General features: G+C 38.4%; 1 protein-coding gene across 3 annotated transcripts in view; it reads right to left on the bottom strand.

Annotated features, from left to right (window-relative positions):
- Positions 1–21,486, bottom strand: part of DOCK11 (dedicator of cytokinesis 11) — a 129,863-nt gene that overhangs the window by 21,407 nt on the left and 86,970 nt on the right. For all 3 annotated transcript variants that reach the window (XM_032475843.1, XM_032475845.1, XM_032475846.1), the window contains 5 exons: positions 19,026–19,208; positions 16,761–16,874; positions 14,001–14,216; positions 13,856–13,913; positions 6,263–6,369 (listed from right to left, as the gene is read on the bottom strand). In XM_032475843.1, coding sequence (XP_032331734.1) covers positions 6,263–6,369; positions 13,856–13,913; positions 14,001–14,216; positions 16,761–16,874; positions 19,026–19,208 — 678 coding nt within the window. The remainder of the gene's footprint in view (positions 1–6,262; positions 6,370–13,855; positions 13,914–14,000; positions 14,217–16,760; positions 16,875–19,025; positions 19,209–21,486) is intronic.

Below are 21,486 nucleotides of genomic sequence, written 5' to 3'. Positions count from 1 at the left end.
GTTCTAAAATTAGTGAGAATGATATTATAATACCTCAAGATAGAGATCTCCGACTTTGCCATAATAACAGCTGCTCTAAAACAATTTTGTGAACTATCATCTCATGTTCTCAACAATAAGATGAGCCAATCACTCATGCTATCTATAAATCTTAACAGTTTGTTTTTATCTTAAAGAGATGAACTTCAGACCTGTAGAACTGACTGCTAAAACGGCTCTTCCTGTATGTCCTTGAGACAATTTTGAATTCATCTTCTTCCTAAACTCACTCTTTCACTTGTGCTTTCTATCTAGCCAGTGGCCACACCCTATAAACTCTTAGCTAGAAAACTAAGAGCAGTTTTTACTTTACCCTTTGTTATAAGTTGAACTGTGTCCCTCAAAAAGATAAGTTGACATCTTTACCCCCAGTACCTCACAATGTGACCTTATTTGCAAATAGGGTCATTGCAGATATGATTAGTGAAGGTGAAGTCATACTGGAGTAGGGTGAGCCTTCAATCCAACATGACAGAGGCATACAGGAAGAACACCATGTGACTACAGAGGCAGGGACTCGAGCAATGCAAGCTACAAGCCTAGGAAGGTCAAAGATTGACAGCTACCGCCAGAAGCTGGGAAGAGGCGAGGAAGGCTTCTACCCAGAGTCTCGGATGGAGCATGACCCTGATGACACCTTGATTGCAGACTTCTAAACTCTAAGACAATAAAGTTCTATTGTTTTAAGACCCCCAGTTTGTGTACATTGTTATGGCAACCCTAGGAATCAAATACACTCTCTTTACTCATCCTGTAATCAGTTTATCACCTAGTTCTGCCAGTTTTACTTCCTAAATACTTCTCAGATCAGACCCTTCCTCTCCATTTCTACTCTCGTTGCTAAGGGTCAAGACTGACTTTCTTTCTTTCTTTCTTTCTTTCTTTCTTTCTTTCTTTCTTTCTTTCTTTCTTCCTTTCTTCCTTTCTTCCTTTCTTCCTTTCTTCCTTTCCTTTCCTTTCTTTCTTTTTTAACATTTTTTATTGAGTTATAATCATTTTACAATGTTGTGTAAATTCCAGTGTAGAGCACAATTTTTCAGTTATATGTGAACATATATATATTGTCACATTTTTTTTCTCTGTGAGCTACCATAAGATCTTGTATATATTTCCCTTTGCTATATACAATATAATCTTATTTATCTATTCTACATTTTGAAATCCCAGTCTGTCCCTTCCCACCCCCCACCCCCTTGGCAACCACAAGTTTGTATTCTATGTCTATGAGTCTGTTTCTGTTTTGTGTTTATGTTTTGTTTTGTTTTGTTTAGATTCCACATATGAGCAATCTCATATGGTATTTTTCTTTCTCTTTCTGGCTTACTTCACTTAGAATGACATTCTCCAGGGACATCCATGTTGCTGTAAATGGTGTTATGTTGTCATTTTTATGGCTGAATAGTATTCCACTGTATAAATATACCACATCTTCTTTATCCAGTCATCTGTTAATGGACATTTAGGCTGTTTCCATGTCTTGGCTATTGTAAATAGTGCTGCTATGAACATTGGGGTGCAGGTGTCATTTTGAAGTAGGGTTCCTCTGGATATATGCCCAGGAGTGGGATTCCTGGGTCATATGGTAAGTCTATTCCTAAGGACTTCATTATTTTTTCCTAACTGATTTTCCTGCCTCCATCCTTGGCCCTTTCAAATCCACCCTCCACAAATCTGCCATAGGGTTCTTTTTGTGAAGTTTTTTTGGGGGGGTTGGCAGGGGAGGTGATTAGGTTTATTTATTATTTATTTATTCTTGGAGGAGGCACTGGGGATTGAACCCAGGACCTCCTGCATGCTAAGCATGCGCCCTACCACTTGAGCTATACCCTCCCCTCTTGCCATAGGGTTCTGATTAAAATGCAAACCAGACCACGTCCCTCTTGCTTTCTTAAAATCTCATGATGGCTCCCCATCATTCACAGAACTAAGGACAAGCTCTTTCATTTGGCACACTAAGCTTGCAGTGATCTGGCTGATACTTTTGTAATATCATCATTCATCATGCTCAGCCTTGTACTTTATCCCCAACAGCAATGAAGTACTATTAGTTTCCCTGAAGCACCATGGTGTTGTCTTAACTTTGTGCCTTTGTCCATGCTCTACCCTCTTATCTTTTAATCCCTTTCACTTATTTAACCCCTTTAAGAAAGCTTAACTGTCACCTCTTTCAGGATTCTTCTCCTGATCACAGAGTAGCAAAACACTAGACACCTATCTTTCTTACTCTGATAAATTTATTGAGTGGATGTTTATCACCATACTTGCCCATTTTCTTTCTCTTTGACTTTCCAAATAGGCTGAGACTCTTCAAAAGTAGGGACAATATTTTATATTGCTTACTAGTATGGTGACAGCACATAGTTGATGTTCATTAAATGTTGCTACTTGAATAAATAATCTGTATATTAACATTTAATAGTCAAATTAAAATTTCCAGCAACAGTGAGAAGGAAGAACTTGGGGGGAATTAAAAATCTGTTGCAAGCTAGTAAGGTTTGTCCCAGGAATGTGAAGTTGGTTTAGAATTAGGAAAAACTCCAGTGTAAACAGAATGAACCACATAAACAGAATGAAAGAGAAAAATGTGATCTCTAGCAATAGATGCAGAAAAAGCATTTGAAAAAACTCAACACCCCTTCATGATGTTAAAAAAGAACCCTCAGGAAATGGAATAGAAGAGATCTTCCTCAATGTGATAAAGAGCATCTACGAAAAACCTATAGGCTGAACACTCTTCTAATTTGGGAACAAGTCAAGAATGTCTGCTCTTACAACTTCTATTCAACATTATGCTGAAGGTCCTAGCCAGTGTAATAAGGCAAGAAGAAGAAAAAAGGCATAGAGATTGGCAAACGTAAAACTCTTTCTGTGCAGATGACATGATTGTGTATGTAGAAAATCCTAAAGAATATACAAAGTACTAAAACTAATAAGCGGATTTAGCAAGACTGCAGATTATAAGATCAGCATACAAAATCAACTGTATTTCTATATACTAGCAACAATAAATTGAAAAATAAGATTAAAAAATCAGGCAGTACTATTTCCATATATATATTATATATACATATATATATAAAAGACAAAGGAGCACATGAAAAAGTGCTCAACACATTAGTCATCAGGAAAACACAAATGAAAAGCACAATGACATACCAAGTCGTGTCTAACAGGATGGTAAAAATATAGAAAGATTAGCAACATCAGCTGTTGGTGAGGAAGTAGAGCAGCTGAAACTCTCATCAATTGCTGGTGGGAGTATAAAATCATCACGCCACTTTGAAAAGCTCTTTGGCAGTTTCTTATAAAGTTAAACATATAACTTCCCTAGGATCCAGCAGTTTCACTCCCAGGAGTGAACCCAAGAAAAACGAATGCATATGTCCACAAAAGGTCATAGATAAGAATGTTTAAAACAGCCTTATTCATAACAATCTCAAATTGGAAACAATCCAGAATCCATCAATAGGAGAATGGATTTAAAAATCATATGTCAATATAATGGAATATCTAGCAATGAAAAAGAACTTCTGATATACCCAACAACATGGATGTACTGCAAAAACATTAGGTTAAGCAAAAGAAGCCAGATACCAAAGGGTACACACTGAATGATTCAATTTTTATGACGCCAAGATACCAGCAAAACTAATGTACGCTGATAGAAATCAGGTAGTGGGGGTGGGGAAACTGACTGGAAATGGGCACACTGGAACTTTCTGGAGGGATGGACATGTTCTGTTTCTTGTTTGAGGTGGTTAAGTTGCATGGATATATACAATTGTCAAAATTAAGCTGTTCACTTAAGATGTGTGCATTTTATTGTACATTAGTTATATATTTTAAAACTTGCAAAAGTCAGAAATGGCAGTCTTAAAAACAAATTAATATTGGTTTAACTCATATATTTAAATAAGGCACTAAATGAACAACAATTTGTATTTTTCATTTCAATAAAACTTGTAAATCAATGGCATTATTTTTCCATTGGCTAGGGCATGAGGAAGAAGCCCTATTATAGAAACTAAACATAAAATGGCATTACGGAGAATATGATTCTATTTGTATATGTCAAATTAAAAGTATGTATAAATTATTACTGTAGAACACAAGAGTTCCAACAAATGTGTTTACATAGAAAACCGATCATAGTTCTTGACTAGTAAGAAATGTTACTGCTGTCTTTAAGAGTATAAAAAAAGGTCAGGCACAAGGCCATTTCTATGACTATGTTCAAGCTGCTGTTTGGAAGAAAGGACGTAACTTCAGTTGTGCTGAACCATTTATCGCCCACGAACTCCGCTGAATCTTTCTGCTGTCAGCCCACAAAAACTGGAGACCTTAGATGAAAATCATCTAAGTTGATCTAACTACAACTCCAGAAGTGTATTAACTTACCCAAGGCTTCATAGTCAATAACCAATCAACTGGGATTAAAATTCAAGTATCTTGATTCTCTGTTATGATTAACTAATTCAGCAAACATGTTTTAAATATCTACTCTTCTAGGTTCTAGGGGTAAAAGGAAACCTTGCTAACAGGTTGGTCAGCGAGAAAGCCTGACACTCCTGTAGCACCTAATGACTTATAAAGAGCCTTCACATTTATTGTGAAGTGATCAGGACAGTGTTAGTGTCTTTATTTTACTGATGAGGAGAGAGACCAATATAGAAATAGTTAGGAAGTAGAGCTTCTAGGCAGATATCACTTTAGCTAAATGAACTAGGGCTAGCCTGAGATTGCTTATATTTTTTTAAAAAAATTCATAAAGTATAAAGTGTGTCTCTCTCACTTTAACCTGACTGCTGCTTACGTTTCTTAATACAATCTTAAATATGTATTTCTATGGGACTTCAACCCTTTAAATCTCTCTGCTTTTTGTTGTTTGTTTCTTTCTGTTTTTGTCTCCGCATTCCCTAACTGTGGGTGTCTGTATGATTCAGTCCTCGGTTGCCTGGCCGTCACTTGCTATATTACTTCCCGTCATCACTCTGCTTTGGTTCTCACACAGCTATGACTTCCAGATATGGCTCTCCAACCCTGATCTCTCTACTTAGATTCAGTTCTGAATTTCCAGTGGCCTGATGTTATTTCTATTTCCATAGCCTTTCACTTCCAATTCAACACACATCAAACACTGAATTCATCATCTTCCCTGTAAAATCCTCCATCCGTCATTTTTCTATACCAAACTTGAAATCTCGGAGCTACCTCTGATTCTTCTCCAATAGCCATCAAGTCTTCCTCTTTTCTTCACAGTGTTTCCTGAATCTGTCGCTATCTGGGTTTAGGCCCGACTGCCTCACGTCTGGACTCTCAGGGCAGCCCACGCTCCAGCCTCCATCCATCTACCTCCAATACATTTCCCGTATTACCGCCAAATTAACCTTTCCTCTTCCTTGCTTTCATCTTGTCATTATTCTGCTCAGAAACCTTTGATAGCAATTCAACATTCTACTCAATAAAGCCCTAACATTCCAAGTTTCTCAAAATCTGACCTCAGCTAGTACTCTTCTCTGTAGGAACCCACTGGCTTAGCCAAAAGGATCCATTCACTGTGCCCTCGAACATGCCTTCTGCTTTTCCACCTCTTAACTTTTGTCCCTGCTATTCTCTGCTGAAATAACTTCTCAACTCTGACTCTGCATGGAACATACTGTCTGTATTACTCAGATGGCACTGTCTTGCTTTTTTCCATTTCATGTATTATCTCTTCAGATAGACACTGGAGGTCAGGGATCAGCCGTACCTAATTATTTTATAGCTCCTATATCACCAAGTCCAAAGCCTTGCTCGTAAGTCAGTGCTCAACAGATATTTGTTGAGTGACAACTGAAGCTGTTTGCTATCCATAAGAAGTTAAGAGCAGAAATTTTCCATTTTTAAATAAATACTTGTATGCATCCTCTGTTTAGCTGTTACATTGTTAACTATTTTTTATGGAGATTTTTTTCCAAAGTATGTTGACTCTGATCTAGTTACTGGGATGGTGATTTGAGGATGATAAAGGGTATTATTTCTAAAACCAGACAATAAGAACAGTTCCAGAGATAGGGCTCCACATTCCAAACAGGAACATCTTTTCCCTGGGCAGTTTTAATGCTTACAGTTCATCAACCCTTAGTTACCATCCAGATTAAGTTAGCTGTAATAATATTTTAAAGTAAATAAATTTTAAGAAGTTAAATTTATGTAATTGGCAATGCAGGGCCTGGAATCTTACTTCGCTATAATGGACATCCATCATTCCAGCATCTTCTTTCATTGCTCCTTCTTCATCTATATTGGGAGTAATTTTCTTGAAGGCTGAACATCCATTAGGGAATAATTCTGTGTGAATTAAAAAGCAGTGAAGTGAATTTATCTTTAAAAAGTGTTTTGTAAATAACAGATAGCCTTACAGAGATTAGTTACCCTTAAAAATAAACAAGTATCTTTGTAAGGATCAAAGTCATAAGTGTAATTTTTAGTTACCAAAAACAAGAATTTTACAAATCATTTCTAGCTCCTATACATCCTACCAGTCTTTTCCCCGAAAAGTGAGTTCAAGTTATTTACAAATAAGTTTCATTCTCTGACTATGCATCATCTTCAATGACTAGCATAGTAAGTGTTTTCCTAGTGCAATCTAAAAGTTGGTATTAAGGTAGTTACACTTCGATCTTGTGTGCGTTTATAGCCTGTCACCTAAACAAAGAGGGCATGTACTTTTCAGGTAACCAATGAAAGAGCTTCCCTAACCATCTCTAGCTCCTCATTTCACTGGAGAATTGGAAAAGAAAGTAGGTTGTTGGCCTAGCCTAGGACTTGTAAAGAGAGGGAGGATATAAAAGAGATGGCAGGGATGAAGCATCTTTGGAGAAATAGAATGGAAGAACCAGAGCTTCTGGAGTCAGACAGGCACAGCTCTATCACTAATTGTGTGATTTTAGACATGTTTATCTCTCTAGGACTGTAAAAAGTTTCATCATCTGTTAAACAAAGATGATAGCTACCTTATAAGAATTAAATGAAATGTAAAGTGTTTAGAACAAACCTGGAAAATAACAAGTGTTCACTGACTTATTATTACCAAACAAAGCTACCAATAAATAAACTAGTTTTCTCAAGATAAAATAAAACAACTGCTAGCAGCTGGTATAGTAAGTGATTCTGCAGCTGAACCCTTGGGAAATAGGAAGTGAGCTCAAGCTGAGAACAGCTGCTGTAGGATTGTGGACCAAATTGTTACTGTCAAGCGAGAGTCTGGGTATAGAAGGCCACGTGGTTGCCCCACAGATTCTGAACAGGGGAACATGTCCAAACACTTCTCCTGTGGTTGCCTTTACCCCTATCTAAGTGGGCTGTCATTTTAGAGTTAAGGACAATTCAACCTCTTTATAACAGAATCTGCTAGTTAGCGGGAAATGACTGGTCACAAGGGAACAAACAACTTTTGCAATCTACAACCTAATAGTGATGCTTAGAAATGACGACATACTCACAACTAAATATTCGGTAAGCTTCCTGGTGTTAGAGGTTGGGGAAGGAAGAGGGAAGGTTTAAGAAAGCCAGACCTCATAATGAGGAGATTTCTCAGAATTCTGATGGAAAGGGTCATGTATTATGGCTTGGATTTTGCCATCTCTTCTTGTCTAAATGAAAGCTAACTAGACATACATTTTCTCGTAAGATGCTTGACAGAACATGAGTTATCAAGTAAGCATCACTCTTCTATGAGAGAGATGGAATTCTGGTAAGGCAAGATGGGGGTTATTCTGAAGTACTTTTTCAAAAATGGAGAAACACAGGGGGCAGTAGTCAGTGGATTTCTGTTAAGGAAGAAAAGGGAGAAATGAAAATGAGATTTATTTTGATGCAATAGACTTTAGAGCCATTTTTGTTCAAAGAAATTAGGTTTTAAGAGACGGTAAGATAGCACACAACACATTTCATTTCTGAAGATAAGCATGCCTAAAATGGTCTATAATAGAATTCTAGGAGAGTTCTATTCAAAGTAATGGACCACAAGATAAGGAACTGCACCAGAATGTAAATCATTTCATTTCCTTCTTCAACGAAGTCTTTCTATGAAACAAAAATCAGCTGAACTAACCAGCATGCTCAGTGACACAGCTGATTTACATTCAGGTTAATACTCCTTATCTTGTTGTGGACCAGGAATAAACAGTCTGGCAGCTGGTCCATGGCCCACTCTGAGCAGTTGTGCACTGGGAGAACTTTTTGAAAGTTAGGAGAAAACATCCCACTTGATTACCTCTATGAAGTCCAGAGCCAGGCAGTACGGAAGAGGGCCCCAAAACTTGAGTGAAGAAATAATCTAGTCTTTAACAAGGAAAAGGGTCAATCTCTGAAGGCCTCAGGCAGCTAGGTCCGTGACTGGGGAAAAAATCCTGCCTATTCCAAGGATATTAGTATTTTAAGTGATTCCCCAATCTAGGGTTTTTCTAGAATGCTACAATTTTGAGGAGCACAAAAAGGGGCACATTCCTCTGCCTGAGATTCGATGAGGCTAAAGCATCTTGAAAGAGTCTTCTCGTGTGTATCTTAAGTAGAAGGATGGTAAGTTACGGTTCTTCTCAGAAACAAACAAGTCAACACCTACTTTTGGACTTTGTTGTCTGCATTATCTGCTGGAAAGACTACTGTTGTGGATTTTCAGCTTCAGAGTCCACTATTCTTGTTAAGTATATTACCTTGATTCCTATACCTGATGACCTCTCTCTCTCCCTAGAGAAGCCTATATATATCCCCTTGTTTGCTTAAGTTATCAACACCCACCAAACTATCCATAAGAGGACTCGTTTGTTAGGGTCTTTAAAATGCTTGGGGAAAATTCCGATTCTCTTTAGTCTTAGGAAGATTTTCAGATGAAACAAGCTGCTGAATCTAGAAGTGGTCAGTGTATATATCCCAACAGAGGGCGGCCTGTGTGTGAGGGCTCTCCCGTAGCCCCGTGTAGTATGTGTAGTATGCCATAAGGTGGTCTTGGAGAGTCTGCTTTGAATTTTTCTGGTATGTGACCCAGATTCCTGACTTTGCCCTTCATAGCTATAACTTCTGTATTCCTGATGGCTGTCCTAGGGGAAGCAAGATGCAAACTGTCTAAGTAGAGACCACTACCTTGAACACAACTTATCCCATGAAAAGAGTAAGGAGGAGTTTGAAGGATGGGAAAGCAGCCCAAGCCTTGGTAAGGTAAGTCTGCTAGTCAGAAGAGGGCTAGCAGGTAAGAGCCTAAAGAGGAGGGCAAAAAGGGAAAAAGCTGTGATTGGGAAGGAGTTGGAGAATAAAAAGCTTTGCAGAACTTAAGCTATCAGATGCTGGGTACAAAGGCTTGGGAAAGGGAACAACATTACCCTATAAGGCATGAAAAGAACAGACTCTATGGGAAAGGAAATTCCTTTTGGGATGATGGAGGAACCCTACAGGCCCGAAGCTTTGCTGAACCTCGGATGCTGTGTGGTGGTGGAAGAATGCAGAGACTTGACTCTGGTCTTCCCCGGGGGAAAACAGTTGTGTACTCTCTCGGGACGAGAAGAGAGAGAGGTACATAAGTCTAGTCTCCAGAGAATGAGATCTAGAACATTTTGAGGTTCTCAGACAAAACAGAAGTAAGGAAATTTAGATCTGTTTTTTTTATCATATATGTTTAGGGTAGGAGTAACTAACACTTAGTATCGCCACTTCGAGGTAACTTAGGGAAAAGGAGGAGAATGATCATCCTTAAGGTCTCTGGTACAAAGAGCAGGTGCTCTGGCTGCCTTAAAGAAGTCTGAGGCTGGGGGTGTGGGGCAGGGAGAACTGCACCCCTCCTTCCCCTCCCCCTTTCAGTTCAGTGCTTGAAACATGAAAAAAAGGATCTAGAAATGGTCCCTCACTGGTGTTCTGTGGTCACCCCTGCTTACTTAGGCAACCACCCAATGGGACAAACTTTTTTTCTTTTCTTAAAAACTCTAAACAGGAGAACATCTGCCTCCAATGTGTCAGCTGTAGCACTTCATTCCATCTTGATGAAAAGAAAAAGCTTTATAGTGACTTCAAGAGAAACGGCATAGGACTTTGAGAAAACAGAAGAAATTTTGGCAGTTGATATGCCAGAGATTTTGTCGTCACTGCAAAGGGCACTTGATAGAAAACAAAAGGCTTTATAATTGCTCAATTCTTTTTGTCAAATAAGTTTGTTTTAAGTGTAAATACAACTTTTTTTCAGTTCTACACTCAAATGTACGTTTATTTACTCTGTGAATATCCAGGTCTTATCTAGGTCTGGATTTCTCAGACTGGATGACAGGTTAACAGATTAAGTTTTTAACCTGTGTTGTAAATTAGTGATCTTCCTTGGTATGACTCTCAGGTCAATCAGCTAATTAACAAAACGTGTTTTGGATTACTGGAATGATTGAAGCTAAGGGGGAAAAAACCCTGAGGATTTCACTACTGCCATCATCTTAGAATAAGATTTTCTAGTTTAAGCGAGTAGAATTTTCCAGGCATAAAAATAGATGGCACCTATAAATAAATATGTAAACTCCTAAATTTAACATTATTTTTTGTTGAAAATGCAAAACATCATTTTTTTTCCTACTCAGGGAAGGGCTCTTTAATTTCTATGAAGAATAAATTCTAAAAGAAAAACCTTGAAGGTAGTATGAAATATTTAAATGATTAGTTAAAAGCACTGTTTCCACTTGTTGAATCATGTCACACTGTTTGGTGTTCAAGCTAGCTGTCTCAAGCTAATGTCCAAAAAAACCCACAGCAATATTTATATGTTTTAGTTGCTATTTTGTACAGCCCTATAGTTATATTTCAAAAGCTTAAGGACTGAAAATGGAATAAGTAATTCTTCATTTTTGCTTAAGTTTTAAGGTCGTTGCACTTGTGAAAAAATCCTAAGGAAATATTTTAATATATTTAACTATTTTCAATATCTAAAGGGTATAAGTTTATAGTTAGTAGATATAAAACTCTTATTTCAGATTTGTACTAATTAAAAAGATGAGGTAATATTAACCTGATTTATCTGAGAGATACACCTAAAACTTTATTTAGTATCATGTTTAGGGTTCTCATATTTGTTAGTTTATTGGAACTGCAAGTGTGCAATTTCAATATTTATTTTTACAGTAATTTCACAGGCATACCAGTGATACAGTAAAAACCTCTAACAGGGCCTTTTTTCATAATTAATCTCATTCTCCATTTTAAAACCACATATGCACTAAAAGGAGAATACCAGAGTATACCAATTTCAGAAACTTGGATTGCTCTAAAGAATTTTAGCATCAAACAGAAAGTATCAAATGTAAAATATAAATAAAATGAATCTACATTTTAGTCATACCATGTTTGGGAAGAAAGATATATAGTTAACTGTAGGAATTCTGGAATTAAAAAACAAAACAAAACATGGTTCTCACAGCCAAAACCACAGTGATGTGACTCCTACAAGATGGTTTCATTTAGCCCTCATCTTAACTCATTTGATTGCCTGCAAGGAAACAGCTTGACCATTATGAGAGCCAGTGGAAGATTTCCTTGCAATGTCCTTTGCCAATCAATTTTTAAACCTAACTCAACTGTTTTATTATTTAAGTAGTTGTTACCACAGTTAACAATATTAATTTTGGAAAGGAAGCTTTCAGGCAGATTCCTCAATTGGACTTGCTGGATCCTGAGCCCTTTACGACCATGACTCTTTTGTCTCCACTCCCACAACCAGCCTCAGCTCTATTAAGACACAGATATCTAACACTGTGTAAGTTTAAGGTGTATTTGTTGATTTGATACATATACATATTGTGAAATGATTAACAGGGTAGTGTTAATCACCACACACAATTACCATTTTGGCAGGGAGTAAGAACATTTAAGATATACTCTCTTACCAACTTTCAAGTATACAACACAGAATTATTCACAATAATCACTGCACTGTACATTAGATCTCCAGAACTTACCCATCTTATAAGTGGAAGTTTGTACCCTTTGACCAAAGTCACTCCATTTCCCTACCCACTGGCCCCCACCATTCTATTCTGTTTCTACAAGTTTGGCTTTTTAAGATTCCACATATAAATGAGATCACACAATATTTGTCTTTCTCTGTCTGACTTATTTCACTTAGCATAATGCCCTCAATGCCCTATGTTGACACAATGGCAGGATTTCCTTCATTCCTGTAGCTGAATAATATTCCATTGAGTATGTGTGCTGTAGCTTTATCCTTTCATATGGATCCATTTCATATGTTTTCATGTTACCAACTAGCATCCTTTCATTTCAGCTTGAAGAACTTCTTCCAGCATTTTTTGTATGACAGATCTAATGGTGAAGAACTGCTTCAGCTTCTGTTTTCTGGGAAAGTCTTCATCTGTCCATTTCTGAAGGACAGCTTTGCTGGATGGAGCATTCTCGGTTGGCAGGTTTTTTTTTCCTTTCAGCACTTCAAAAGTATCACCCAATGCTCTCCAGGCCTCTAAGGTGTCTGCTTATAGTATCCCTTAGATCATGCAGATATTCTTGACCTTTTTCCATTTTTCTTTTTTCTCCTCTGGCTGGATAATTTCAAAAGACCAGAGATCCAGCAACAGGATGAGGGAGTAGGAATATGGCTGAGGCACATGGAACACTGGGGGTGCCCATGGGCCAGTTGTAGGGATCCACAGGCTAAGTATCTCTAGTGGCTTGTTGGTAGGATTTTTGATGCAATCTGTGATATGGTTAGTAGGATCTATGTTCCTTTAATGCCCTCTAAAAGTCCTATGTGCTGCTCTCCCATCCTCTTCCTGTCCCCTCTTAGTCATTCAGTTCACAACTCAGTACTCTGGATGGGGCAAGAAAGAAATGGGCTTCTTTGGCAGCATCCTGTACTGCTAGGAAGGCCAGGTACCCACTCACATGCTCCCTTTTCCCTGCAGAAGAAATCACGGGCAAGAAGGCCCTCTCTTGTCACTGAGCTCTGTCACCTTGGAGAAGGGGCAACATGAGTAAAATCACACTGTTCCTCTTACCCTCTCCAATGCATTCAAACTTGTATTATTTTTGCTCCAACAATATGCTGGAACTTCTCCACTGGACTTCTGGACTTCCCTCAAGGCTCACTCGTCTGTGGGTGATTATCTAAGACAGTGTTCTCCAGAGGCTCCAGACTGCAGCTGAGAGGGGCTGGAGCCATCTAATAGGTCACTGCAGGGTCCACAGACACGACTGAGATCTGTCTGCCTAATACCCAATACATAGGTGAGCAAAACTCCTCCCAGGTCCCTTGGCATAGGGTGCTGGATCCCACAGCCCTGACAAAGGCACTTTTGTCTGTGGTTGGATGCCAGATTGTTGTGGAGGCGGGTATACAAAGGAGGACGCCATCTTGCTGATATGCCACCTCCCTTTTTAATACCAAGATATTATTGCACTAAAGTGGCTGTAGAGATTTAATCTGTGGGCAGTTGCTGGTGACGCTGAGGCAGATGAGGGGAAAATAAGTGATCTATATTATCCAGAGCTTCTCACACGCCCTGAGAAGAATTTAATTTGTGGCAGTTTTCCAGGGAGACAGTCTTGGAAAATAAACATTGGGCATCAGGTCTGGCCCTGTATCATTTAACTTATTCTTGTACTCTTAATGAAAGCAGAAGGCAGAGGAACAATCCAGTTTTCTTTTATAAAAATTTCTGTTTAACACTGAATGAGGCTAAAGGTGAACATATTTTTCAGAGTTCAATCTTATCATATTCATAGTTGCAGGCTACAAAGATAAAAACTCTCGTGCTAACTGAAGTTCTCCCTATCTCTAAGAACAGAAATATCTTACTTTTTCGATGAAGAAACTCTGCAACCAAAGCTGCCACATGGACATAACACATTGCGGCCTGAAAAAGGATGACAAATAAAGAACCGTCAGACTGTGCTCCAGGGGTTTGCAGGGCTGTGTTTAGAACAAAGCCTTAAGAAGTCACCTCTGAGAAATCTCCATTTTTTATATGAATCTTGGCCATGCTATCAAGCCAGGTCTTCCTGAGCTCTGGGGTGCTTGCATAGGACTTGGCCAAGCTATACTGGAGATCAATCAGCATTTCAGGGTCTTTCTCATGCTCCTTCATCTGAGCAGTGGCCATAAGAACGGTACGGATTCTCTTGGTCAAGTCTTTGACTTCTGTGGGAAAAGCAGTTGCCTAATTTCAAAATAAACAAAAAAAGACATGTTTATCAGTACTACTGATATGCTCTAAGCCTCAACATCTAATCCTAAGAATAACATACAACTTTTACCCCTTGTTACAGTTATTGGTCAATTTGGTTCTTGGTTCTTGGTATGCCTAAAGAGTTTTAAAGTAGTTCTTTTAAAAATATCCAACTAGCTCAGGCTTCAAGGGCACTGAACTTGATGGCAGTATATTCATAATACATAAGAGCATGGACTCAGAAGCCAGACTGACTGACTTTGGACCCCAGCTCCACTATTGTGACATCTACAGCCATGAGGGTAATTTGAATTTGCTATTATAGTATAATTTTAGTTACAACAACAACTAAAAACTGACAGCTTACTATGCAGCAGGTAGTGGCCTAGGTGCTTTACATGTTTTAAATTTTACAACAACCTTATGAATTAAGTACTATCATAATTCATTTCACCAGTGGGAAAACTGAGGCACACAGCTTGGCCAAGGTATCGCAGTTATAAGTGATAGAGACAGGATTTACACTCCAGGTGTTTGGCTCCAGAGCTAGTGATCTGAGTCACCCTTCCATACTGACAAGCATACCTGTCCCACCTACTGACTACCACATACACTAAGGTGAAAACCATACTGCAAAAATTCCCAATTATGCAAGTAAAAATTTATGAATCACAGAATGCTCTGAAGAGTTTAAAGAGATCATTGACCTCTCTCAGTGTAGTTTTTGTCCACAAAAACATGAAGTTCGTTTCCTCTTTATCCTGGGCACTATTTAAAAAGTCCTATCACTCCCTATTAACTAGAGTAATCACAATTATTTGTAGGATTCAAAGATGAGTAAGGGACAGTGGAGGAGGGTACAGCTCAGTGGTAGAGCGTGTGCTTAGCATGCACAAGGTCCTGGGTTCAATCCCTAGTACCTCCATTAAAAACTTAAAAAAAAAAAAGATGAGTAAGGGACAGGTACAGAGGTTAGGGAGCTTTTCAATGTGAATGTAACCAAATGTGGAGAAAATCATTTCTAAGTGCCTTCTTTAAAGATCTCTTTAAAAACGAATTATATACATGAAGTCCCTTCTTATATATTAATAGAGATTCCATTTACTGGGGGAAAGGCATACCTTGTTGTAATAGGGTTTACTGGTAATGACTGCCCTACCAGAATACAATTAAGTCATTTCAGAAATGAGTCATGAAAAGGAGGCAGGTATAGCTCAGCAGTAGAGTGTGTGCTTGGCATGCATGAGATCCTGTGTTCAATCCCCAGTACCTCCAATAAAATAAATAAACCTAATTACCTCCTCCTCAAAATAAAAAGAAATAAAATAAAATAATAATAAAATAGTTGGACCAAAAAAAAAAACCAAAAACCGAAAATGAGTCATGAAGATTTCCTATCAAGGAGGGCTAAAACAGACCCCATTTACTTTGAAAAAGTTGCTAATCCAGCTTTTATATAACATGGAATTAAGGATGGTAAAAACTGGTAAAATAAACACTTAGGGTGTGAGTAAAAGGTCCTAAATGACAAGAGTTGTTTCTGTGCTCATGGGATTAGCTGGAGCATATACCGATCTCCTGAGGAACCAGAATAACTGGCTGAAAAGCAAACTTTCCCAGCCTGAGAACGCTGGCACTACTCAGTGTTTTTTTCAGTCTAAGCAACATTCCTATGGGAATATTTTTTGGTACATAGATTTGACACGTCCCAAGCATCAAGTATGCTGTGACTGTGAGCTTTTTTTCCAGATTTTACACAACTTGTCAAATTATGCTGAAAGATGACCTTTCCCAAGAATGGGGATGATTCCTCTGGGAGGAAAAGTTTTCTATCAGCAAAGGATTCTTCTTCCCTTGTACACATGCGTCACTGAAGATCAGAACCTGCTCTCCATGCAACAAAACAACAAATGAATTTTTACAATGTTATAGGTTTTAAGCATATAGGTGGGAAAGAGGACTGGTGGTCAGGGTCTTGGGCTTAGCCTCAGCCAGCTGGTGCCTAAGAACCACAGCCTTAGACTTGGGTTTGCCAATAAGTATCTCTGGCAAGCCCCAATCAGTTAACAGACGATTCTTGAAACTCAGAAAATCATCAAATAATGAATCCCTTCTGTGCCACTGGGCCATTCCTCATCTGCTGGCAAGTGAGATTTTGTGAAATTTCCAACTCAATGCTTAATTAAACAGTCTCATGAAATGGTAACAACTGTTACGAAAGGACTCATTTCTTTTCGGAGCAAGTTTAAAAATCAAGCCCAGAAGAAAATTCAGATCCTATCAGTAACAACTATGTATATACACAGTACAGTCATCCATCCATCCCTTCAACTAAAATTGAGTATCTGCTGTGTAGCAGGCAGTGTTCTAGGTGCTCGAGGTACCGCAGTGGACAAGACAAAGCCTTGACTCATGAAGTTCACATTCTATAGACGCCATACTAGATAAACGCTGTGAATCCCATGAACTCTAAGGAGTGTAAACTTCCCTGACAGTAAAGGAGGTTCTGATTTATTACTTGAAGTGAGAACATACCTTCATAGGTCTGTCACTATTTGCGAAGTTATTGATAATGAATAAAGACTCCTGAAATCTTGATCCTCCACTTAGTGCTACGTCAGCTATCAGTTGGCTTACAGCAATGATTATCTGTGGGAAGAAGCAAACACTGTTTTTCAAATGTCTTTTGAACAAAGGCTGCTCATTTGCATCATTGTTTAAAGCCATAGGCACTCATCTAAACTGCTTCTTTTAAGGGTTCTACCTAGCTCCATCATAATGTATTTTCTTCATACATGAGGGGTTTTAATTCTCTACTGAAAGAGCAACTTCCGAGGTTTCCAATTTCAAATTTTACTGGCACTTTTCTTGATTAGATGTGAAAAACTTTTCAAAGCTTTTGGCACAGCTAGGTCTAAAACCATTTTAATAGTGAACTGAAACAAGGGTGATCAGGTCTCTACTTTCAGTATGCTTGCTGGGTCGTAGCTATGGCAAAGTTGGGAATAAATGAGATTTTTTGATGGTATCTCAGTCCTTTTCACTAGTCCATTTTCAGCGTGCTGGACTTCCAACTCCAGCGCCTCAGCTCCCTTCTTTGTTTCTGACTAGGGCCTATTTAGTTTAGATATCAGTATATGTAATGGCCTTTGATGGTGTTTTGTAATCTCTCCGGCTCCCTTAGATGAATGCCTGAATAATTCACGCTAAGTTGTTAATGGCTGGAAGCTTTACCCCTGATCCTGAGACAAGATACCATAGGAACTAGGAGTGCATGCTCTTGAGTCAAACTGCCCTAGATTCAAATCTTGACTTTATCAACTATTCACTGGCTTTGGGAAAGTTATTTAACTGTCCTGTGCCTCACTTTTCTCATTTGCAATATGAGGGTGATAACATTATCTGCTTTATAGAGCTGTTATGAGCATTAAAGAGATCATAATCTTAATACTAGTACTTAACCATGGCTCTAAGTCTGCACATGTATTAATGCATTTATATTTGAATAAAGGACTTGGGAGAACTGATGTTTTAATCTAGAAGAATGGACCCTAATGGGGAATTTCAGACAGACTAGCACACTAACTGAAGGAATGGTTTGGGGGAAGGTTGTAGTCAAGTGACACCTCACATAAAAGCAAATATTAAAAGCCCTAACATATAATGCTGGCCCTAGTATCCAAAAGTAACTATACAGAAGATTTTTCTAGGAAGAATATACTTCTATCAGAGTTTCACATTACTGATGACATTTCTGAAAAGCTGCTTATGGCTGTTTCCCCATTTATAACCCAATAGGACAGACCACGGCAGTGAACATAGAAATATGACCAAGGATTTCCCATATTACGAAGAGGGCTACTGAGCCAAGAAGTCCCAACTGTAGTTTAGTTCAGAGCTGTTCCATCAAATAAGCAAAAAAATATGGAGACACTGAATAGCAACTACCACATACCAAGTGTCAATTACGTGCTAGGCATTTTGTTCCTGGCACTACACATACTTTATTTTTAACCTTCGTGATAACCCTGCAAGCTGAAACATACTTGGCCTCATTTTACAGATGACGTAAATAGTTAAGACGGATTGAGTAACTTGCCTAGGGTCACACAGTAAGCAGCTGAGCTATGATTTAAGCCCAGGTAGGTCTGATTCTAAAGTCCATGTTTTCCACTAAAGCCTTGAGACTTCTCTCATTTTTTTTTTTGTTACTAACAGGGCATGCTGGAACATGAAAAAACAAGTGTTTTGTTTGTCACTTAATCATCTCATTTAATCCTCACAACAACCCTATGAAGTGGGTATTTACCATTATTTTACATATGAAGCAACTGAGGCACTGAGAGACTAAGGAAGTCACTTGCTAAGGTCACACCGCGTGTAATAGTCCTGGAATCTGAATCTATGCTCTTAACACCTATGTCCAGGGCAATGCTGTCCAATAGAAATATCATGTGAACCACATATGTAATTTTAAATTGCCCAGTAGCCACATTAAAAAGTAAAAAGACATAGGTGAATTTTCATACATTTTATTTAACCCAATATATCCAAAATATCATTTCAACATACAGTCAATACAAAACAATTGAGATATTTTACTTTTTTTGTACTTAACCTTCAAAAGCCAATGTGTATTCTATATTTACAGCACATCTGGATTCAGACTAGCCGCATTTCTAGTGCTAAATGGCCACATGTGGCTAAGAGCTGTTGTATTGGATTGGACAGCTCAAGATCTTGAGGTAGAGGCTAAAGATTGAATAGAAGAAAGCAGAGGAGTTTTGGTTTCACACTGACCTGCAGATGTGTCCTCAAAAAGGTTTTCCTTTTGGTATACTCAAAGTTGTTTCTCATCAGAAGATACAAAAGTGCAGATGCTTCATTCCTGGTGGAGCTAATCTTCGATGTGCAGCACTTTAAAACCTCATAGCAAAATGCAGCACACATGTTTACCCTTCCTTTGAAAAAGGCTGAGGGAAACTAAGGAACAGGGAAATCATAAACAAGGATCTGAAAACCCAATCATAAAAATCAATCAACTATCAAGTGCCTACTCTATTCTCAACTAAAACTATGCTGGGTGCTCTGAGGATACAAAATTAACATAAGACTAGGGCTCTGCTCTAGAGAACCCAAACTAGTTACAAACATAAAGACTAGCGTGTAGCAATGACAGAACAATTCCAGTCACTATACAAGCCTCTACAAAAATGTCAGGTACTGACTAAAACTGCTACAGATCCAATAAGAGCTCATGGAGGTCTGGAAAAGAAGGTAAGTAGTTTCTCGGTAATATGTATTGGATTAACGACTGACTGAAATGATGAATAATTAACACGTCTCAATTTGGGCCTTAAGAATCGGAAGGACAATCTGCATTACTTTTTTGCTTTATATTTAAACAGTTCCTTATGTTATGAACTTCCAAATGCTGAGAAAATTACAGCAGGAATCCATTCAGCAAATAAGGTTAATCTTTTAATAAAATGGGGTATCGATGAAGTGTACACACACAAACATAAACCTGTGCATCCCTTACTCATAAATGCTGGTGTTTAAAATACATTTGGGCATAGAAAAAGAACATACAAGTGACTATTTAATCTTCAAAACAGGCAAGTGGCTGCTACTTTGAGAACGTATTCTGCTTTGTGGAAGATAAACTATAAGATCGGCTTATTACAATCTCCTACGCTTACGTGTCTAGACAAGCACGTAGAAGCTGCTTCAGGGTCCACAATGGATGTTTTTCTGGGAGTGTGAAGCTAGAGGGCCACTCTTTCTAAATGACTTCTCAGAAATATTGAATTTAAACCCATATTATACAGGAATCTAACTTCTTTTTACCACCTCAACACCAAATGCAATGCTATGCAGATAATGAACATTTAATGATTGTTTTCTGATTGGCAATTGAGAAATCTCATCAATAGTTTCTCCAGATTAAACCAAATCTTGTTGGGCAAGATACTCTAGTATGAAAACAAAGGTGTAAGGGAGGGCATAGCTGTCGTGTGGTTAATCCACTATAAGTCTTCTACCTACATCACTTCTGTGAGTGGGCAATGACCAAAATCATCAATGACCTCATAATTGCCAATTCCAATGGACTTCCTTTCTAGCTTATCTTATTAGACCATTCTGTACCTCAGAATAATGCTGAAACTCTTTTCCACTGGCTTCCATGATATCCTTCTTTCTTGTCTTCCTTCCTACTTCTGTAACTGTTCCCTCTCATCTCCTCTACAGATTCCTCTTCCTACCCCTTCCTTGTGGTTTTTCTCCAACATACTGCTCTTGGTACTCTTATTGTTCTTCCTCTACACACTCTCCAGGGGAAATTAAACCACTCCCATGGCATCAGCTACCACTGGTATGCTGATGATCTCCCTAATTCACTAGTTCCAGCTAAACTGGGCCTTTCAGGTCCTGGAATTTCAAGATCGATCCCAGCTTCAGGCCTTTGCGTATGCGTGTCCTCCCTAGAATATTCTTACTCGAGTTTTGCAAACCGTGGGCCTCTTTTCACATTTCAGGTCTCATTTTAAAAGTGACAAACCTGTGTAAAGTAAGGCAACTCCCACAAATCATTATTCTCTATCTCAGCACCTTGGTTCCTTCCTAGAAGTTGTTACAATTACTATTTTATTTACTTGTTGGTTTTTTGTCACCCCCTCCCACCCTATTAGACTAAAAACTTCATGAGGGCAGAGAATATGCTTATGTACTACTTTTTAAAGAGATTTCCCCTACTCTCCCCCACCAGCACCAATTCTCCCTTAATAACAATCTAATTATGTTGCTTCCATGCTCCCTGGTACCTAAAAGATGAAATCTAACTCCTAAGATGAGTACACAATTATCTGGTCCCCAATGACCTCTTCAGTCTTATCTCTTGCTGAGTTCGTACTAAATCACAACTTCACTGCTGCAAAGAAACTTACGCTAAATTAGAATGTTTCCCCTCCTTTCTCCTGTTCATCCTCAGTTCTCTGTATAGACTTCTTTTATGCTAATGCTATTCGTGGCTGTGCGTGAATGCGTATGTATCTTTGTGTGTGTTTCCCTCTACTAACAATAAGCTCTCAGACTGTATCCCTGAGCCAGTGTCTAATACCAATAAGTATCTCCCCAGTACCTGTTTGTTAAATGAATTATTTCTGAGTCACTTTCCCTTAGTTTCTTGTAACATGCTTGTACTGAATTCAGTTTTCCATTTCTTTATTCACAAAATTGTATTAAAGAATGGAAATTTAAA

Source organism: Camelus ferus, chromosome X (genome assembly GCF_009834535.1).
Source record: "Camelus ferus isolate YT-003-E chromosome X, BCGSAC_Cfer_1.0, whole genome shotgun sequence".
Taxonomy (NCBI): domain Eukaryota; kingdom Metazoa; phylum Chordata; class Mammalia; order Artiodactyla; family Camelidae; genus Camelus; species Camelus ferus.
Note: the sequence above shows the minus strand (reverse complement) of the source record. Positions and strands in the feature narration are given on the sequence as shown.